Source organism: Monodelphis domestica, chromosome 3, assembly GCF_027887165.1.
Source record: "Monodelphis domestica isolate mMonDom1 chromosome 3, mMonDom1.pri, whole genome shotgun sequence".
In the NCBI taxonomy this organism is placed as follows: Eukaryota; Metazoa; Chordata; class Mammalia; order Didelphimorphia; family Didelphidae; genus Monodelphis; species Monodelphis domestica.
In genome coordinates, this window is record NC_077229.1 from 498,632,613 (window position 1) to 498,654,571 (window position 21,959).

At 39.6% G+C, this 21,959-nt stretch overlaps 1 protein-coding gene across 18 annotated transcripts in view; it reads right to left on the bottom strand.

Annotated features, from left to right (window-relative positions):
* The window catches only part of MAST4 (microtubule associated serine/threonine kinase family member 4), an 818,549-nt gene that overhangs the window by 27,927 nt on the left and 768,663 nt on the right, over positions 1-21,959 (bottom strand). For all 18 annotated transcript variants that reach the window (XM_056824832.1, XM_001381429.5, XM_056824829.1 and 15 more), the window contains 8 exons: positions 21,458-21,666; positions 18,281-18,419; positions 16,961-17,093; positions 15,956-16,121; positions 13,972-14,073; positions 4,377-4,499; positions 3,959-4,071; positions 146-273 (listed from right to left, as the gene is read on the bottom strand). In XM_056824832.1, coding sequence (XP_056680810.1) covers positions 146-273; positions 3,959-4,071; positions 4,377-4,499; positions 13,972-14,073; positions 15,956-16,121; positions 16,961-17,093; positions 18,281-18,419; positions 21,458-21,666 — 1,113 coding nt within the window. The remainder of the gene's footprint in view (positions 1-145; positions 274-3,958; positions 4,072-4,376; positions 4,500-13,971; positions 14,074-15,955; positions 16,122-16,960; positions 17,094-18,280; positions 18,420-21,457; positions 21,667-21,959) is intronic.

Below are 21,959 nucleotides of genomic sequence, written 5' to 3' on the forward strand. Positions count from 1 at the left end.
TTTGGAAGCAATCAGGTGAAAAACAACCACCACAACTAGAGAATATAATAGAACCAGGAGGAGGTATTGAGAATTAGAACAGTCAGGTTTAGTGGCTAACAATTTTGTAATATTTGTTGTAATTGTAACAGGCATTTCTACCTACATTTCAGAATACTCTGAACTCCAACTCAGTGTCTCCACAGATGGTAGAGTTGTACTCTTGGCTTTATCCCCTGAGTCTTCCTTCTCTTCTCCAGGATTCCGAGTTATTCGGTCTATACTACTAAAAACCTAAGAAAAGACAAGAAGTTTGCAATCATTAACTCTTTTTTTTTTTAATGAGGCATTATGACTAAAATCTGAATTCAAGGAATCCATGTTCAGAAAGCCCCCTCTGAATGTTTTATGCTCCTTACCTGAGGGTGTAGGGTCAATGAATAACCTATTTTTTGTTATTGTTATGAATTCATCAACTTCTCTCATCATTTCCCTGTATGAACTTTGTGTCTACAAACAAAATCCATAGATGCTTTGGGGTTTCTAGGTCAGAGGATCAATGCACCTCTTAGATTACTTCTTAACCATAAAGTCAATCAAAAAAAATGAGAGAGAGAGAGAAGAGAAAGAGAGAGAGAGAGAGAGAGAGAGAGAGAGAGAGAGAGAGAGAGAGAGAGAGAGAGAGAGAGAGAGAAGAGAGAGAGAGAAAGAGAGAGAAGAGAGAGAGAGAGAGAGAGGAGAAGAGAGAGAGAAGACGAGAGAGAGAGAGAGAGAAAGGAGAGAGGAGAGAAGAGAGAGAGAGAGAGAGAGAGAGAGAGAGAGAAGAGAGAGAGAGAGAGAGAGAAGAGAGAGAAGAGAGAGAGAAGAGAGAGAGAGAAAGAGAGAGAAAAAGAGAGAGAGGAAGAGAGAGAGAGAGAGAGAAGAGAGAGAAGAGAGAGAAGAGAGAGAGAGAGAGAGAGGAGAGAGAGAGAGAGAGAGAGAGAGAGAGAGAGAGAGAGAGAGAGAGAGAGAGAGAGAGAGAGAGTGAGAGAGAGAGAGAGAGAGAGAGAAGCAGAAAAATGAATTGGAATTGACTGTGAAGAAAAGAATAAATTATTTGCTTCAAAGATTTAGGAAAAAAGGTAGTACATATTTTGGACATAAAAAAATCAGTGGTTTTTGTTTAGCTTACAAATCACACATACAGACTGTCAACTTGGCACCCTAGGACACTGGGGTCCCTACAGAGATAAAACTTGTCATCATGAGAGATCTCAGACTATCTTTGGATAGCCACCCTCCCATAAGGATGCTCAAATGTCACAAAAAAGAAACTTAAGAAAATGGAATCAATACACAGAATCCGACTCAGATCCTACAGCCCTCCTGTAAGAAAGCCCTGGCTGGGCTTGGGGGGCAGTGGAAGTCAGGGCTGGTGTGGAGGTAGGAGGTGCCAGGGCAGAAGTCAGCTGCAGAATGGTGGAGGAGGGGGAAGGCAGCAGGGGAAAACTTTCATTTGGGAAGACAGCTCTGACAAGCTGCTGACATGGTCTAAGCCCTTCACTCCCAGATGTGGCTCCAAGACTGACTCAGTATCTATTTCATTCTCCATAAATAAGTAAAATCGCAATGACCTATTTTTCATTCAACAGACATTAAGAACTTGTTCTATCGGAGGGCCGTAGCTTTAAAGCTAGAAAGGAGCCATCTGACCTAATCTCATTTTGTAAATGGACAAACTAAGTCCAGAGCACGGGGTTACTTGCCCAAAATCATTCGGGCAGTGATGGGGGTTGAATTTGACCAAACTCAGCATTCTTTCCATTGTTGTTCAGGCATTTTCAGCCATCTCTGACTCTTCATTGCCCCATGAGGGGCATTCCTGACAAAGATACTGCAGTGTTTGCTATTGCCTTCTGTAGCTCATTTTACAGAGGAGGAAACTGAGGCGAATAGCGTGAAGGGTGAGCTCAAGGCCACATGGCTGGTGTATGCGACTGGATTTGAAGTAGAAGCTGAGTCTCCCTGACTCTAGACCAGACACCCTGTAGGCAGTAGTGCCGCCTCGCTGTCCCTCTTTCCATCTCTCTGTCTGTCTATATCTCCATACACATGCAAGGGGCCGTGTGCATGACTTACTGTCTTACAAAGACCACGGATAAGATTTAGCGAGCACGAGAAGGGCATTCATAGCGTACCACTCGCACCAGTGGCCGGGATACTCACACCTAGAAGAGCCTAGAGCTAATGGAGCCTAGCCAAGTACACTCTGCATATTTGCTCACTTTGTAAGAGGCAGAACAACTCTGAAGCTACTACATGCTACACAGAAACCAAACCAATTAATTTCAAGTACGGGCGACTGGATTCTGCCTTCAGGCCCAGCCACTAGACCTGGAGATAAAAGGTAAGCGTGCAATCACTGCAGCTTCTCTTCTTCTCACTAGCTGTAGATAAACGACCGCAATGGTTTTTGTCCTCAGGCAGCCTCCGCGCGATGGCCTCCAAAGAATTCACAAAGATAGTCCAATTGCCCCTCGAATCAAATGACAGCTGTACTGCTGGCCTCTGGACTCCACTACAATGGCCGCGTCCCCTCTCGTTGGCATACTTGACTGTGCTCAGGTCCCATTAAACTTCAGCTCACCCTTCTCCATACCTATTGATCTCACTCACTTGCAGACTATCCCTTCTCTCCTGGAATACCTCGGAACTACTAAGACTCTCCTCCTTCATGAAACAGCTCGTCCCAGTCACCCCTCATTTACTCTGGAAAAAAAGGCCTTTTTCAGATGAGAATCACACGATCACGATTCAGAGGCCTTATTTCACAGATAAAGATGTAGAGGCCTAGAGAAGTTAAATTGAACACACAAACATGTTTAAAGGCTCCGATTATGGGCCAGGAAACCAGCTAAGTGCTAGGGATACAAAGAAAGGTAACCACCCCCAAACAAACAAACAAAAATGCCCAGTCTCTGCTCAAGGAACAACTCACATTTTAACGTACTTGCTTAGGGAATAGAACTCGGGTCTTTTACCTACAGATTCAGAAGTCTGGCTGCTGTTACACATTTCTTGAAAAGGCATGGGGATTCTATAGTCCATGCCTTTCTCCCATTTTATAGATGAGAAAACAAGCCCAGACAGTCGAGTAAGTTAGAGACAGTCAGAGTGCCAAGAAAACCCTACATGTGGTCACAAAGAGTTGGACATGACTGAATAGCAACAACGTACTGTCAGAGTTTTAAATGACCTCCTTGCAAATGAAGAGGGTTGATTAAATGACTTCTAGGCACACGTGGTTTTCAAACCTACGTCCTCTGGCTACAGATTAAAAATGCTCTTCCCAAAAGGCCACGGATTAATGGTTATGTTAGTATATTTCTATCACTTGTGTTTATACTCTTCACAATGGCTAATTTTTAGAAAATGAGACTTGAAGCTCAAGACCTCCTCTTCTGATAAGCCCCCAAAGCACCTAGTATTCTGCTAGGGATGCTCTTTAGACTGGCAAACTGAACGGTTTCAAAGCTGAAGCGAAAGCAAAAAGAAGCACGCCAGGTCATTTTCTCAGTGTCATCACTCTATAAGGGGCTTTGAGAATATATTGTGAACAGCCCCTATTTATGTGGTGCCTTTATCTTTAGAAATACAAGGCTCCATCTAGAACAAGTTTTAATTGACAGAAGGACAAACAACAAAGGGCACATGGAAGAATTTTCTCCCTATGCTGTGAGACGTTGGTCAGGTTATGAAGAAAGGCTAACCTACTGTTCCTGCAATATCTGTATCTATATTCAGAGACACACATAGGTATGTGTATGAATATGTGACTCTAGACACACACATTCATACATATTTTCCTGGCAAGACAGGTCCTCCCTCGATTCAGGTAGTTTAGGCACCACTGTTTCTGGAGGCAAGCAGGTAGGATAGAGTCTTTGCAAAAATTTCCCAAGCACATGCTTCTAGGAATCTCAGGCCAGTTTTGAGTTACCTTTGAAAACCTATGGGAACATGAAGAAAACTGCCGTATTTCCAAATTAAAATCTTCATCATTGGTGTCATCTTCTTCTTCTGTTTCCATATGGTGATACTTCTCAGAACGAGCTGTGGAAAATGGCGGACAGTTACATTTACTTAGAACCCCATTTTACATGAGACGGTTACCATAATTCATTAGAGACTTTATCCAAAGGAACTGAGAATCAGGAGGAGCCTTGGAGACCATCTCGAGCAAACACCTTATTTTACAGATATGGAAATGGAGGTCCAAAGAGATTTACATTCGGTTTAAACATATAGAAAATAGCAGAGCTGGGATTTGAACCCAAGTTCTTTGGCTCTAATTCTAGAGCTCTTCCCACTAGAATATACTGCTTCTCCATTCTCTTATGTTTTGAGATAATACATACTATCGAAATAACTTGTATCATCTTCTGATTCCAGCTGTGGGATGAATTCTGCCTTCTGTCTCAGCAAACTATTCCAGTCCAGGGAACGAAAAAATTGGTGCTGCTTTACTTCATAGGCACCACCTGGGGGAGCACAAGAGAAAATGAGGAGACAAATCCTTGAGGCAGAGAAGAGGCTAAATTCATAATGATAGAGGGAGAGAGCAGGAAGAAAGGGAGGAAGAGGAGAGAAAAGAGCCAGAGCCAGAGAGCGGCAGAGACATCTTGTATTCCCATTCTATCACCAGGACCAAAGGAAATAATTCTCCCAAACAATGTCAGGAAGACATTTGATTATTTCGGGAGGAAGACTATATGGTACTAGTAATAGTACCATTTTCCCAGTGTTAATTTTTTCCCACTATTTCCCCCATTTTTCAGAGATTAATGATGTAGCTTCTGAAAACTACATTTTGGCGAACCTGCGGAAGTAGGCATGTTGTCTCCACAAAGACATTATCATTATATATACAAACAAACAAAAAATTCCGAAGAGGAGGAGTTTGCTATGACAGTGATATTTCTTACATTGATGAGGATAACAATGAGTTCTTTCTTAATGATAACAAATGGGTAACGTAATTTCACTGGATTACATATATAATTAGAAAGGAATTAGTGTCTGTGTAGTATGAATTTTTAAGTCAGAAATAGCTGAATTTGCTTTATGGACTCATACAGCATGAGACTAAAATCCATCAAATTTGTGAAGTTGTAGACTTCTTCATGCCAACAGAGCATAACGGTACAATTTGGGAAAACAATGTTCTGTATATTTAGTTCATGATTCAAAAAGAGTACTTGCCATTTTAAAGGGTACATTTGGCCTGAAACATTTAAAATATGTACATAGTATATAAAAAGAAGCTCTTGAATTTGTAATGGAATCACAGAGCTCAGCTAGTCTATCTGCCTCCAGCAAATTGTACAGATGAATGTAGCTTATGATTTCTCCTAAATGGCCACCTAGGAAGACCAAAACAATGATCTCATTGCCCACGCCATTGAGAGGGTATTCTTTATGTCTAATAATAATGTTTCCTTATTATAATATGATCCTAGACTTTCTCATCCTTATTTGACAGCCAAAGTTGTTCTTTGAGTCCATCTAAGACCTTTCCGACCACAAGTTAAACCTTGTTTCTCTTATAGATATAGTTTTAAGCTTCTGGAGAAAATATCTGCATTTTCTGTCTTTCTAGGATAACTGTGAAATAAGTCACATATAATTTTTTTTTCTAAAACCCTTATCTTCTGTCTTAGAATCAATACAGTGTCTGGGTTACAGGGCAGAAGAGCAGTAGGGACTAGGTAATGGGGGTTAAGTGACTTTCCTAGGGTCACCTAGCTAGGAAGTGTAGAAGGCCAGGGGAGAGAGACAACTGTCTGTTCCTTTACCACATAGGATACTATAATGAAAAAAAGAGGATAGTAATTTAAATATCCCAAAGTTCATGGGAGACATAATCTAAGAAAGGAATAAGTTGTAAAATCCCTAGCTGCAAAAAGCTATAAACAAATGGACAAAGAATAGATAAAAAGCAAGAACTAGAAATTCTAATGCAAGGGGCAAATCTGACAGACTTAACAGGATGAAATTTTGGACTAGAATATTGATTTAGTTATATGAATAAATTAGAAGGGAGAAGACATAGAATTGCATAGTTAGGACTAGATATTCATGGGTAGAAATACACTCACCATCAAGAGAAAGCAAGATGAAGAGCATTGAGTTTAAGATTAAGGGAGAGAAAAGCAGAAGTAATTTTATCATTGGAGTATACTATACACCATTTGTACTGAAGAAGAAAATAGATAAGGATCTAGAAAACAGTTCAGCAAAGAAGCATTACAATATAGCCCATTTACTCAGGAATGTGCTGGACATTTCTCTCTCTTTTCCTCCCTCCCTCTCAACAGGACAGTATCTAATAACTTCTTGATTTGCCTAGATGACAAGTTCATTCTTCAAAAGATGTAGGAACCATCAAACAGGAATTCTATCCTGTTATGTGATTCTCACTGATAAGGAGGAAATCATTGCTGGGGTAGAAAGGACTATTATCCTAGAATTTATGACAGAAAAGCCTAGGAAAACTAGTGACAGTGTAAATTGCAACTAAGATTTTGGAAGAGCAGACTTCTAAGGGTTTGTAAGAAAGACAGTTAGGATCCCACTGAGTAAAATCTTACAGGGAAAGTTAGACAAGTATAGTGGGAAATTCTCAAGAATTTGTGAAATTATAAAAGAAAACATTTACATCAAAGAGAAATAATGGAAGTTGTTTGAAGACATTGATATAGAGGTGCACATAATTCAACAATCAACTTAGATTTTAAAAGATAGATAATAATAATAATAGAAGATTAATACAAAAGTGAGACACAATCCTATACTAGCATTAGGTATGCTAAAATAACAGAATGAGGCAAAGACAATGAAGAATACGAAAAACAAGACAAAAAGGGTAGTTTGGTTGTTTTTGATTTTTTGTTTTAAAAGAGCAAGACTAAGGAAGGCATAGGACAAGTTGTAGGAGAATGAAGATAGTCTACCAGAAAAGAGAGTAGATAATTTTAATTTTTTTCTTATGCTTTATCTGCCAAAGAGATGTCCTTTGGACTAGAAAGGAAAACAAGACCAGCTAATATGGATTTAATATCCAACATAAGGTGGTGTAGTGGTTAGAGTGCTAGGCCAGGTGTCAGGAAGACCTGAGGTTAAATAAAGGTTCAGACACTTACTAGTAAGGTGATCCTGGTAAAGCCACTTGACTCTTATTTGCCTTGGTTTCCTCATTAGTAAAATGGGTTTAATTATCATAGCATCTATACTCTAGGATTATGAGGATCAAATGAGATATTAGTTAAGTACTAGGTATAGTGCCTGGCACTTAGTAGGTACTATATTGGTAATTATTATTATTATTATTATAATACCTTAAATCCCTTGCTTAATTTGATTAACCTAACCCAAATCCTTCTGTACTAAAAATAATTGGAAGAGGTGTTCTTCAGAACCACTGTTATGAAGATCATGGAAAATGGAAGAGGTACTACAAGTCCAGAGGAGGACAAATATCCTGAATTTCAAAGGGCAACCACTATCATATTACCTGCCATCTTGGAGCAGAGCAAGGGTTGTGAGGGAGAGAGCATGGAACAAAAAATGTCAGAAAATGATTATTAAAAATTATATGTGATCTGGAAAAAATTTAAAAACAAAAAACAAAGGATGGAAGTGTAAGTCATTGGGTCAATAAATTTAACTTTGATTCCTGGGAAAACTCTCAGATGTATTATTAAAGAGCATGTGTGACCTTAACAAGAATGATGATATACTGGACCAATCTTATTTCCATTTCAGACAAAGTTACTAAATTGGTAAATTAGAGAATACTACATATTTTACCCACATAGGAAAGTGTTTCTATTATTGTGGAAAAGATAAAGAGATATGGGCTAGACAATAATACAATTACTTGGATTCATAACTGTTTGGATGGCTGGATCCAAAAAGTAATCAATAATGCTATATTGTCAATTTGGAAGTCAATGTCCAGTCATGTGCCTTAGAGATCCATGCTTATCAATTTTACAAATTAGATAGTTAAAAGACTAGATGACAAAAGCAGGTTCCAAAAATATCCTTGACAGTTTAGAATAACTGGGCTGAACTGAATATAATGACACTTAATTAGGATGAAAGACAAGGCAGCGAGGTAGCACAGTGGATATAGAGCACCAGGCTTGGAGATGGGAGAACTTGGTTCAAATGTGGCTTCAGCCACTTCCTTGCCATATGACCACGGTCACTTAACCCCGATTGTCTCACCCTCAAACGGATATGAAGACAGAAGGTAAGGCTATTTATAAAGAAATTAAGGATAAATTCTTAAACTTGGGTTAAAAACAACCAATTTCACAAGTTCAAGATGGGAAGCCATGGTATATCGCAGTTAACCTGGCATTTTAGTGGGATGACAGCTCAGAGGCGGTCAACCATGTGAAATAGAACCCCTAAATTCGCAAATTCAGGCTGTACTGAGAGGCACAGCTTTGGAGAATAATCAGGCCAAAGTCTTTCTGTCTGATGCCCTGATCAGACCACATCAGGAATAACAAATTAATTTCTGGGCACCACCTATCAAGAAGGGAATTTATTGACACGTTAGAGTCTGTCTGGAGGATGGCAAACAGAATGATGAAGGGCGACAGGGCAGCACCCTGGGAAACTAGAGATCTTCAGCCCAGAAAAGAGAAGACTCAGGAGGGCTGTCACTTGGACACGAGATTATATTTGTACTGTTGTGTCACAGAAAAAGAGAACTAAGATCAATGGATAGAAGTTGCAAATCGATGAATTTATGTTTGATGCCGGGGCTAAGAGTTAGGGAATCTGTCTGTCATCGTTCAAAAGGAATGAGACGGATACACTGTCCAATCGCAGGCTTGCATCTGCAGACTAGAAGGGACCTGAGAGGTCCCCGAGTCCAACTTCTCATCTCAGACAAGGAGAAACTAAGGTATGGAGAGAGGTCAAGTGACAACCACAGTTAATTAAGCAGGTAAGTAAAGCTCACAGCTGGGATTTGAAATTAGGTCGACTCCAAATCCGGGGCTGTCCATTATGCTACACTGTCTACCGCCTCTAGTACGCATCAAAAATATTTGTCACATCTCAAAATCATAGCTAAGGTGCAATTTCTGAAAATGCAGTAATTTTCAGAAAAGAAGGAAGGGGGAAAGTATCAAGCACACATGCGCACACACAGAAACAATTAAGTTTAAGAAACTCTATCCCTAGAATTCTCATCTAGGTTTCCATGAAAAGGGTGGACAGCACAATCTTGAGAATCAACCCAACATCATCACATGGAGTTCGTACTAAATAGGAACCTCTTGAGACAATCCTAAATTCGCACTGATTTACTGGCTTTACTCACTGATTAACTCCTTTTTGCTATGACATAGCTTTCAGTCACGTCTAACTTTTTATGACCCCATTTGGGCTTTTCTTGGCAGAGATATGGGTGTGGTTTGCCATTTCCTTCTCCAGCTCATTTTACTAATGAGGAAACTGAGGCAAAAAGGGCAACATGACTTGCCCAGGGACACACAGCTAGTATATGATATTGAATTCAGGCCAGGTGCTCACTCTACCCACTGAGCCTTCTATCCTATATATATATCTATACCCCTTTACTAAAGTTGACTTGGGTTTACTCAGAGAGGGAGAGACGCCAGGAAAGACCTCTTATAGAAGACAGCATTCAAGCTGGGGCTTAGAGGAAGCCCGGAGGCAGAGGCAAACAACACAGGTTACAACAGTGATGGCTTCAGGGACTGGGGTAGGTGGAGGTAAAGATGATATAAAACCAAAAGACTTAGACATTTAAAAAACACTAAGATATACTGAGCGGCAAAGCTCTGGCAAGCAATCAAGGGGCTTCGTGGCGGCCACGCACAGCCTGCTTCCCCATGATCCAGAGCCCCGGTATTATCCCTAGATGATAAGTCGAGAGGTTTTTTTTAAGTTCTTTTCAGTTGGCCCAGTCTCTTAGGACTCTCCCACTGAGATATTCCTTTGACTTAGGGGCATGTGTATGGATCAATGGGAGGTCAGGCAATTATCTTTGTCCTTGGCCCTTTCCATCACTGAGAAGAAAAAAATGAAAGGAAAGGACAAATTAGGAGGAAAATTAAAGTCATAAAACGCTACCACATAAAATTCAGTGCCATGTAAAAATAACCATATTAAAGACCATGACAGAACAGCAAACTTCATTGCAAAAATCCCCCATTCACTACTCACAGAAGACTGTGTTCATAGCACATTAGAAGTTCAAAAGCGGAGCTGAAGTAGGTCAATCTGCAACTTGCAGCTTCCTAATTACACTGAAATCTTACAGTGCTGTGACATTAAATTTTTCTCTTGCCCCTGGCTTTTCTCTCCTCTTGTGGAAGTTTCGAAAACATCCATTATATTCTTCACACCCCTTTTCTCGGCTACTAGTCTCTCAGGCAAATGCACATTTACACATTTTCATGGTGCATTATTTTGCCAGCTAAATATGCATTTAAATACAAGATGCTGCCCTCTGATGCAGGGCAGCAAGCCTTTGGGACTAGCAGCAGGTTGCACTAAGCAGCTCCCTGCAGGGCCCCATCACACACACCTGACAACACTAAAAGCTGGGGCTGGGTATTGCATATGTCTCTTTGGGGCTTCTGTTAAGGGATTAGCAGGATCTTCAAACTGTCAAGCCCCGAAAAGACCCCAAATATCAGTGAAGGAGATAAAGAAGAGAAAATGTGTGCAATCGTACTATCTGATGAAGCCAAACCAATCAGTCAGCTGAAATGTGGGGAAAGGACTTGGAAAGTCCATTTTTCCATGGTTGTTTGGGGTTGAAGGGTGGCTGGCTTTTTAGGTCTGTTTCTGGAAGCATATTTGTCCCTAAATATTTCTTTTTGTAAAAATGGAAGAGAAAGAGAGTGTACACAGATATTTATATTTGATGCAGAACAATCTTCACCTGCCAATACTTGTATATCTCTCAAAATCCATTTATTGATATTTAATTCAACTGTTTAATTGGGGTGGGAAAGTTACTTTGGGTTTTGAAATTTATATATATATACACACACACACACACACACACACATATATATATATATTTATATAACACCACCATTTTTGGACAGCCTATTCCCATTGTAGACCCTCCATTGTAACAAAGAAAAAGTTAAGAAAAACTGACAAAAGAATGCTGTGTTATTATTATACTCAGTTTTCCATAAGGATCACACAGCTAAATAACTGATTTAAACAGGATTTGAATCTAGGACTTCCTGACCCCACAATTCAGCAATTTAACCACTATGCCAAATAGTTGCAGCTGAAAAAAAAATATTTTCAAGCTTTTTGTTATCCTCATTGGCAATCCAGTTCTTAGATATGATTGTGTGATATTAACACTTATTTTTCAGATGATTGTGTGATATTAACACTTATTTTTCAGACTCTTGTTATAATCAAAATTATCTTGAGAGACTGACTTTGGGTAAGAAATACCAGTTTATTGATTATATGAGTTTTGGTTAGGCCAGCATCATAACAAATAAAGTGACATAGGTCATGGCCCTCTCTCAATAACCAGAGACCTGAAGCTTGGCTAGGCAGATTGACAAATAGACTTTTAGGAGCTCATTATTCAGCCCCTCCCTTGAACTAATTAAGAGGTGGCCCATCAAACTCTCCACTCCTCCCCATTCCCATATCGCCCAGAACAATGTACACAGGATAAGAACCCTTGTTCTTATATTTCATTTATTAATCAAATTCTATTAGAAGGGACACATTCCTGGGGATTCCAAGAACAAAGAAAATGCAAAAAACAGTAAACTGGATGGAATCTCTGCCCTAGATTCCAGACACAGTAATACACATTAGTTCTCCCTAACATACGGGAACTGGGGCCCTTCTACTCCAGGGCTCCCGTATAAGGATTAATACAACATAAATTCTCACAACTCCTAAATGAAATCTTGCAGTAGGACACGTCAGAAAAGGAAATGAACCACTGCATAAGGCAGTAGAGGGGGAAAAGAATTCAGAGCCTTGAATTTAGAGGGAAGAAAATTAGAATTCAAGTCTTACTTTAGATAATGACCAGTGGTGCTTGAGTGAGATCCTTAATCTCTCGGAGACTCACTTTCCTCATCTGTAAAACTGAGCTAATGACAGCACCTCCCTTCCAGGGTCATTGTGTGAAATCAAATGAAAGAACACATGTAAAGTGCTCTGTAAACCTGAAAACACTATGTATAGAAATGCTTTTGTTGGGAGTCATTCAGTTGTGTTTGACTCTTTGTGACCCCAGGGACCATAGCTATTTCCTTTTCCAGGGGATCCATATAAATGCTACCAAATATTATTATTGCCATGGGGAAATTGAAAAACAATAATAAAAGACAACCCTGAGTAGGAAGAAATGGAGGTAGACAACTGCTAAAACAAGGAATTCATTCTCTGGCATCCAATATAAACATTGCTCTACCCTCACAGACAGGTTTTGGAAAATAGGGTGGCATTTAGCACCCACACACACAGGCACACACACATGTACAAAACACACATATATGGCAAAAACATTTTTATTCTATGTGATCAGGAGAAAAACAAGTTGTCTATGTCCCAGAAACAGGGCTGTGGATATCCCTAAATTATCTTTTTTTTTAACTCTTACCTTTAGTCTTAGAATCAATAGTGTATTGGCTCCAAGGCAGAAGAACAGTAAGGGCTAGGCAATGGGGTTAAGTGACTTGCCCAGGGTCACACAGCTGGGAAGTGTCAGAGGCCAGGTTTGAACCTAGGACCTCCTATCTCTAGACCTGGCTCTCAATCCACTGAGCCACCTAATTAGCTCCTGTTTATTTGTTAATGGACAGCTCAGAGTGGGCTTCAGCCCCCTGAACCCTAAGATGCAGCATCACAAAGGCGGATGCAAGGGAAATATCTTCCAAAGGCAGTTTAATGAATGAATGCAGCCCATAACAGACGACAAATTTGGTGTAGCTACGATGTGGCGCTTTTTTCTGCAGTATTTTTTTTTAATATTTAAGAGGAGAATGGCAGAGGCAGGAAAAAGAAAAGAGACACAAGAGGAGATAAAGGAGGGGGAAGTATAAGAGAGGGGAGAAGGGGAGAGTAAGAGAGATCAATGACACATTACATTGGCCATGGTAAAGAAAAGGCTGCTGGAAATTTTGGCCATCAATCAGCTTATCTGAAGTTATTTCTGAGCTTATTTCTGGGTTTGATAGTACATAAGTAACCCTGGGCAGCTCAAAACAATGCTATCTGGGGGCTGTACAGGCTAATGTTATTGGCCAATATCTCCTCAGAGTAGAGAGATGCAAAAGAGCAGGAGAAAGAGTTAGAATTAAAAAAATTGGCAACATAACAGTCAACTGGCTTTCTTCTCACTAATTTCTTTTTATCTCCTTAACCTCAAAAGCCTGTGCTTTTAATCCTCCTCCTCCAACCACAGTGCTGAATGCCATTGATAAGATAGCATAGTCCTTCCCCAGGCATTCATTTTCTAGTAATTAGTTCAAGTACCAACCACCTAACCCAAAGTCTGTGGGAAGTAATTTGCTGGGTCAGATTACTTGTGAGCTTGGGAAAAGGCTGCCATGCCTTGAACTGGACCAGTTAGTTCTACTCCCCGTTGAAGTGATGGCCAATGCTTGTTTTTCAGGAGGGGAGAGCTCTGTGTGGTATCCAGGTTTATCTTGTTTATAGCAAGAGAAGCTTCTGTTTCATAGGTAAAAATGCTCTCTTGACTCAGCAAAAAGAAAAAAAAAGTCCCACAACCTAACATGCTATAATATCCCTAAACATCATTGCTATAATGAGTTGTCGTCATGTTCTACATCAACTAACAGATGTTTCTCATGCAAAACAAAACACAAACAAAAGCCTCACCATGTTTCCCATAGATGTTATTTCTTGCATATTAGCAAAAATTAAAACAAGTTGTACCCTAACCTGTTCCCAGTCTCTCCAGAGGATTCTGCCGGAGAAGCAGCGTAATCAGATCCTGGGCGTCGGGAGGGGGTGCTTCATCTTTTTCAGGCCAATTGATTTCATCTGCAAGAAAACTGAGCATTAACAAATAACACACACACACACACACACACACACACACGGATGACACAGTGGCAGCAGTGACCATCACTGACAGGCTCTGGGGAAGTTCTTTCAGGATTTCATTCAGTTTCTCCTGTGCATTTGTCTCTGGGTACCCATCTTTTCTATAGACCTGCTGATAACCTTCACACTGATAATAAAACAATATATGCTTTGATTATATTCAGCTTATTTTTTCCTTTTCTTTTACCCTCAGACACCTTTTGAGTCCTCAGGGACCCAGGTTTTACTGTGTTGGAAAAGAGTCTGTCCCTGTCCCCAAATCCTGATGGGATGTGTACTCCACTGGAGCTTTCAGTATTTAACGGAGCAAGGGTGGTCAGCTCTCTGGGGAAAAAAATCTAAGAGCAAAAGATATCCAATTTCTGGGCTCACTCTAACAAAAACTCTGCCCCAAAGGCATGTTTTATGTTCTTCTCATAACAACAAAAGAATTTAGTAAAAACTACATAAGAAGCATAGGAATTTAAAAGGAGGAGGGGGCAGATTCCCAGGTCTGAGACTCAAAATAATCATAATTAGAGTATTTAAAATTTTGTCATGAATATTGTAATATTTTCTACATCTTAAAAGGCACTTGCCTGAAGATATGTGTGTGTGCCTGTGTGTAAGGAAATGCAATAAAAAACATGAGTTATTTCTGTGTGTGTCTGCCTCTAGCTTCCACAGCCTGCAGTTTAAATCTGATTTGGAAAATAAAACATGAATATGCATCTCAGCCGTAAGGCATCAAGAACAAAGCCAGCATTTGCCGCTTGTGTTAATTAAACAGTTGATTCCCCTTGCCACTCAGGCCTTGGTATATCACATCAGAAAAACAGCACGGTTATAAATCCATAAACAGCTAGGATATTGTATAAAAGGGTCATACACTGCAGGCAACCCACAAATCCACTTCATTAAAGTTTACAAACATGCCTGGCTTGCAAAGTCAGAGACAGAGGGACTAGTGTGGGGATCACTCTTCTCATACAGAAGAACAGGGTTTATTTTCCTGCTAGAACAGGGCCTAGGAAGCACAGTCCAGAATAAAATCTGGGAGAAATGATAACTGAGATGTCAGATAAACTTTTGGCATACACAGAAGGCCATTTATATCTATGCATCTGGGAAATTTATGAAAACAGCAGGTAGAGGACTGAAAGATTCTGTTTAATTATCATTTAGTTTTGCCACAAGCTGCATGACAATAGTTAGGGTCAGCATGCAGGTTAAGATCTAAAGGTTATTGAATTTTAAATGAAAGAAGAACAGCTGTTACAGAAATAACATTACACCATAACAACCACCAATGAAATCATTAACAATCTGTGAATTAAATTTGCTCCCTTCCCTTTCCCATTATTTATTATTTGGTAGACATTTGTTTTAGGAAGATTATTACATTTTTGCTAATTTCTTTATTGCCCCATTAGCCATTTTCCCTTTGATACAAATAGCACCCCTATTAACCTTTTCTTTCCTGGTATAACTTTCTCAGTACAGATGGAAAGACTGGCCCACAATCAATTCATTTGTAACTCCCACAATCAATTCCTTTAGTAAAAAAAATGGCCCGCCATAAATGCCGGCTATATTGTTTGTGTACTTCTTTTGAATTACACATCAACAATGTTTTTCCAGACTGGTTTTAATCCAAATTTTACCCTTGATATCATGAAAGCCAGTTATGTGCTTCAAAAAGCCAGTTCTTTTAATTTGTTGGCTCAAGCTTTTGTTAAAGGTTAATATTTTAATAGTAGAGTCTCAGATACCCCCTTGGATTTGCATTAAATAGCTATTTCCCAGCAGGAGCTTGAAAATTATTTCTGGTGATATTTACCACTGATGACTTGTCCAAATAGCTCTTCTGGTGTGTCCCCAAAGAATGGTACGCATCCAACCAGAAACTCATAGAGAATGATTCCCATGGCCCACCAATCCACTGGTTTTCCATAGCCCTGCCTCAGAATCACTTCTGGTGCAATATATTCAGGTGTCCCACAGACCTAACAATCATTGGAATATTAGAAATAAGTTAGAATTAGCAAGAAGATTGAACAGTAATTATTTTGGGGAAATGCACACCTGCTCAAACCACATGGCCCTGGAAAAAGGACTTAGAATATAGATCAATAGCATCAAGGAAAATCAATTACTTAGGGCCCAAAGTTGAAAAACTGGATCCCAAACATTAGATTTTGTCACATTTGATTGAATTTAAAAATTTAAATAGTCTCCCAAGTATATTAAATTAAAATTTGCAAATATTAAACTAAATAATAATGCCTGCCCACAATCTATTTGGGTATTTTCAGAACTTGAACATATCCACACCTTGCTTTCTACATGAAAGCCTGAAAGTTGAGATGGGTTTACCTTAAGTAACTTTTACAGTGAACAGATTGTGGGCAAATGGTAATGAGGCATGCTGAAAGGGAAATGGGCCATATCTAGGATTTTAGCACCCTTGATTGTACAATGCATCATGAGTTCCACAAGTACTCTGCTGAGACTCCTGAATTCCTTATAAAAACAGTTTTCCATTTGTCTCTCTCACAATCCCACTTGCGTACAATTAGATCGTTCATCTTCCTAATAGACCATAATGTTGGGGGAGGGACACAGATGAGGTGGGCAGTGGGAGTAGGGAGGAAGGGGGAGAAGGGATGGGAAGGAGAAAAATGGAAGCAATTTGCAGCGTACTAAAGGTAACTTTTGAACAGACATCTAAATCACCAACAGAGATGCAACCATGGTTTACATTATTTTGCTTTACAATTCCGCCAATGGATGTGGGAATTCCTGTACTTGGCAATCTCTTTTTGGGCACAGGAACCAAGCTTACCTGCTTATCTAGGAACTCTCGAGCATCCTTCTCAATGTGACCCTCATAAAGATTGGTGGTCATGCTCATCAGGCCCACCTTGGATAAACCAAAATCAGTCAGCTTTATATGTCCCATGGATGTGACCAGCAAACTGTGAAAGAAAGAGAACATACCCAATAAATACCAAGATAAGGTGACTTGGGTCTCATTTCTGGGTGGTCTCGCAGACTGGCAAAACTGAAGGGCAATGATGTGCCTTCTACCTTAGGCAAAAGCAAGCTCACTATAAAAGCCAGAGAGTGATTAGACAGGGATAATTAGGTAAGGTGAAGATGCCAAATCTTTGCCAGTTGGCAAATGACCCTCCTGTGCCTAAATATTTGAAAAGTACGATTCCTCAAGAGCAGAGAAACCAATGTTTTTTTCTGGCCTCCCTCTTAGTTAGAGCTTAACTTGCTACCTGAATTTATGTTGTACTTACTTTACATATATTTTCCACCTGCTCATGTGTGTACATGTTCTCCCCACGCCACAAAAGAATGCAAGCTCCCCCTCTTTGCCTCCTCTCTTAGAATACTGCCTGGCATGTGGCAGGGGCAGAATAAATGCCTGTTGATTGACTGGCACATTAAGGCCCAGTGTGGAGTGAGGTAGCTAGTACAAGGAAACACTCAAGTCATTTTCAATAAATCTAAAAACACAGAAGATGTCTGGACAAATAACGGCATAAACTCTGCCACTCTAGCAAAGCGTGCCATTCATTTAGTGGAGGGGGAGGGAAGTTGGTCACAGGTCAATAGCATATTTCAGGTACGAACACAGCAAGCTCATTGAAATGAACCTTTGAAGAAAAGGGGGACCCAAGGATCTCCGAGGAACAATCACTATTGTGAGATTCCAACTTCCAGGTGTAACCACTTGTATTCTCTAGATAGGACACATCTTAGATCTTTAGCATACATGAAGCTTCCCATCTGACAATGACCTGTATTTGCATATTAAAAGATATTTCACATTTTAAGGTTTGCAAACAGCTTTTACTACTGGCCCTATCTTGATACTCATTTCTTCTCCTTGAACAAATGTGTTCCCCTCGAGCTATTATTACAAGCATGGTGGCTCTTAAAGGATTATAAAAATCAACATATTCATTATAACTGTTAAAAATAGCCCATTCAGGGAATAAGATGCACGTTATCTGAGAATTCATAATTGGCCAAAGTGACTGGCATCAGTGAGAAACATTTTCTTGCAAAACAAAAAGCGTGCTTTTCGATTTCTCTTCTAGCTACTTTTTTTCTGGTAAAAACTGCTTCTGGATCCATTCAAGGCACATACTTGTCTGGTTTCAAATCCCTGTGCACAATGCCATAATTATGCAGATACTCCAAGGCTAGAACCGTCTCAGCAAAGTACATCCGAGCCATGTCTACCGGCAAAGGACCCATGTTTTTCATTAAGGTTGCACAGTCTCCGCCTGTAAGACATAAGAAATGAGATGTATCTGGTGTAGGATCAGTCAAACTAAATGGAGCCATCCATTTAGAATGCTAACTTCGAAAAACTACCTCCTCATCACCTCCTGTGCCACACAGCATTTATTAAATGAACACATTTCAACGAACATTGTGTGTGGGTAAAACAGAAAATCGAAACACCAAGGAATTGTTGCAGGAGTCATCTGATAGCATGCCAGAGGACATCATTCTATTGAAGACCTATTCACCCAGTGCCGTATCTTTGAGAGGCGCTCAAAAATGGTTTGTGAAAGTAGACTAAGGACAAAACCTAGCACAGTGGAGCAGCTTTTCCAGTCTTGTTTGACTGTGACCTCATCTGGGATTTTCTTGGCAGAGATCCTGGCATGGCTTGCCATTTCCTTCTCCCGCTCATTTGACAGATGAGGAAATAGAGGCAAACAGGGTAGTGACTTGCCCAGGGTCCCCCAGCTGCTAAGTGTCAGAGGTTGGAGGTGAATTCAGGCCTTCCTGACTCTAGGGCTGGGAGATCTGTGTACTATGACACTAGTTCACTGCTCAGGAGAGCAGCAGCATAGTATAATGGGAACATTGCTGGATAGGGTCAAACCCAGGCTTGCATTCTGCCTCCCATGCTGCACCAGCATATGACTTTGAGCAAGCTCTTTAACCTATCTGTGACTCAATTTCCACATCTGAAAAAGGGTGAGAACAACTCCTGCCTTGCCTATGTCATGGGGTGGTGGTGAAGATTAAACAAATGTGAGAATACCTGGGATGAAGTTCTGCAAATTGTAAAGCTGTGTACAAATGAAAGATTCAATTACAACTCTCAGAAATCCTTAATTAGATTCTCTTGAGGCTAATTATTTTAAAGCATACAATAAGTATTCTTTTGTCAAACTCAAATCATCAATGGATCACAGAATTATTAAAAATGTTCTACTAATTTTGGGAGTAAATGCTTATTCTCATGCTTGTCAGAAGGTATCAGATGGTAAAATAGGGGAAGAGGTGGGACTAATAAGGAAGAAATGGAAAATGTTGTTCAGTCATTTCAGTTGTGTCTGAATCTCCGTGACCATTTTGGGTTTTTGTGGCAAAGATACTGGACTGGTTTGCTGTTTCCTTCTCCAGCTCATTTGACAGATGAGGAAACTGAGGCAAACAAGGTGAAATGACTCAACCAAAAATACACAGCTAGTAAGCATTTGGGACTGGATTTGAACTCATGAAGTTGAGTCTTCCTAACTCCAGACCCAGCACTATATCTGCTGCACCACCAAGCTTCGCCTAAGCTTAAACTAGAGGCTAAAAAAATTCTCTTAGTTCAGGGTAAATCTCCCATTCTTTACTCACATGGATATTATCTGAGGGTGTATAGGAACCAACTAGTTCATGATAGTAAATTGTTCAATTTTCAGAGGCAACTGGGACAATGTAACAAAGCAGGGCTTGATATTTCCTGTTTTACTAGTAGAGACTTAAGAAAGTGATGGCAAAAGTGTTAATAATGAAAACTAAACTTAAAATGTTTCACACATACATTTTTCCCCTCCATCATCCCCTACCTCCACCAAGAGCTGGTTTTCAAACATTATATCAATATATTCCTGAAGTCACATTCAGTTAAATCCAAGGGAGTTCTCCATTTGTATTCCTTCCACAGCTGGGAATAACTTTCTCAAGGGTTCTAAAAGCTACTCTGGATCAAGTCCTTGTGAGACTATAGTAAGGAACTGATACTACCTGAAACATCTTCCCTCCCCATCTCTACTTTTTATCCTAAGATACAACTGAATCAAAAGTTTAGCTTTATTTATTCTTTTTGACAACCAACTATAGTGAATCGAGTAACATTTATTAACAACAGCTACAGCTGACATGTATATAGCATTTTCAAGGTAGCAAAGAGGCATTCCAAATATCATCTCTATGAGGCATCCCACCTCTAGATATTATCATCAGCTCCATAAGCTTAGTGTTGCAGGTATTATTATTCCCATTTTACAAATGAGGAAATTGAGGCCAATAAAGGTTAAGTGATTTGCTCAGAGTCAATCATGTAATAAATGCCATATAAGAGGAATCTGACCTTGGATCTTTCTTTTCTTTCTTTTCTTTAAAATCCATTTTTGTTATTTTTTATGAAGATATTTTATTTTACCAATTATGTGTAATAACAAATTTCCACATAAGTTTTCCAAAATTTTATGGCCCAAATTGTCTTCCTTCCTCCCCCTCCTGGAGTTGGCAAGCAATTTGATCTGGGTTATCCATGTATTACCATGCAAAACATATTTCCATATTGTTCATTTTTGTAAGAGAATAATCATATAAAACCAAGCCCTCCAAATAAAAACGAAAGTGCAAAATCATATGCTTTGATTGGCATTCTAACTTTCTCTGGAGGTAGATAGCATTCTTGGTCATAAATCTCTCGGAATTGTCCTGGATCATTGTATTGCCAATAATAACTAAGTTTATCAAATTTGTCATTCCACAATATTGCTGTTACCGTGTACAATGTTCTCTTGGTTCTGCTTATTTCACTCTGCATCAGTTCATGTGGATCTTTCCAGCTTTTTCTGAGATCATCCTGTCCATCATTTCTTATAGCACAATCAATTCCATCACCAACATATGCCACAGTTTCGAACCCGGGTCTTTCTTAACACTAAGCATCATGTTCATTCTACTGCTCATGGACTAACGGAAGAATGGGAGGAGGGAAAAAAGGGAAACCCAAATCTATAACTTGAGAATTGAAGACCAACAAGAGAGAAGGTAGTTATGATTACGAGCTATTAAAAACTTTATCAAATAGCACTAATTTCCCTTCATTAGTGTAGGCCGGGCATTTTAGTGGCAATTATCAGAATTTAATGACTGGGAATAAAGCCATCACAGCTGGGCATCAGCTCCCGACTGGATATGAATGATGAATGACATAAACACAGAATACTTCCATCACATAAAAATGGCAAGTGGAATTTTCTGGTTTGATTATATTTTCCTATGCAGTAACAAGGGTTACCTTCCACATATTCCATGACCATGCACAAGTGGCGTCTTGTTTCAAAGGAACAGTACATGCTGACCACAAATGGATTTTCCGCAAATGTCAGGATATCACGTTCCACAAAGGCCTGCTGAATCTGGTTCCGGAGAATGAGGTTCTGTTTATTAATCTTCTTCATGGCAAACCTCTGCCTGGATTCTTTATGCCGCACAAAATAAACAGCCCTAAAAGTAAGCACAGAAGTTAGGGTGTTTGCAGAAAAATAGGAGTAACTTAGTGAATGTGTTTCTGGTATGCATTAAATTGCAGTCACCCATCCCTCCATCCCAATTTTTGGATGCAGCTTCAAATTTCTAATTTAGGTCAAGATTCAGCATAGAACATAGACAGATTTTTTAAAAAACATTCTAAAGTCAGCAAAATTCTTTTGGTTAGAATTGATTTTAGGTTTTCCTTCAATAAAGTTCATAGGTCACACAGTGAGACATCAAATCCATCTTCATTGCCCAAGGTAGTG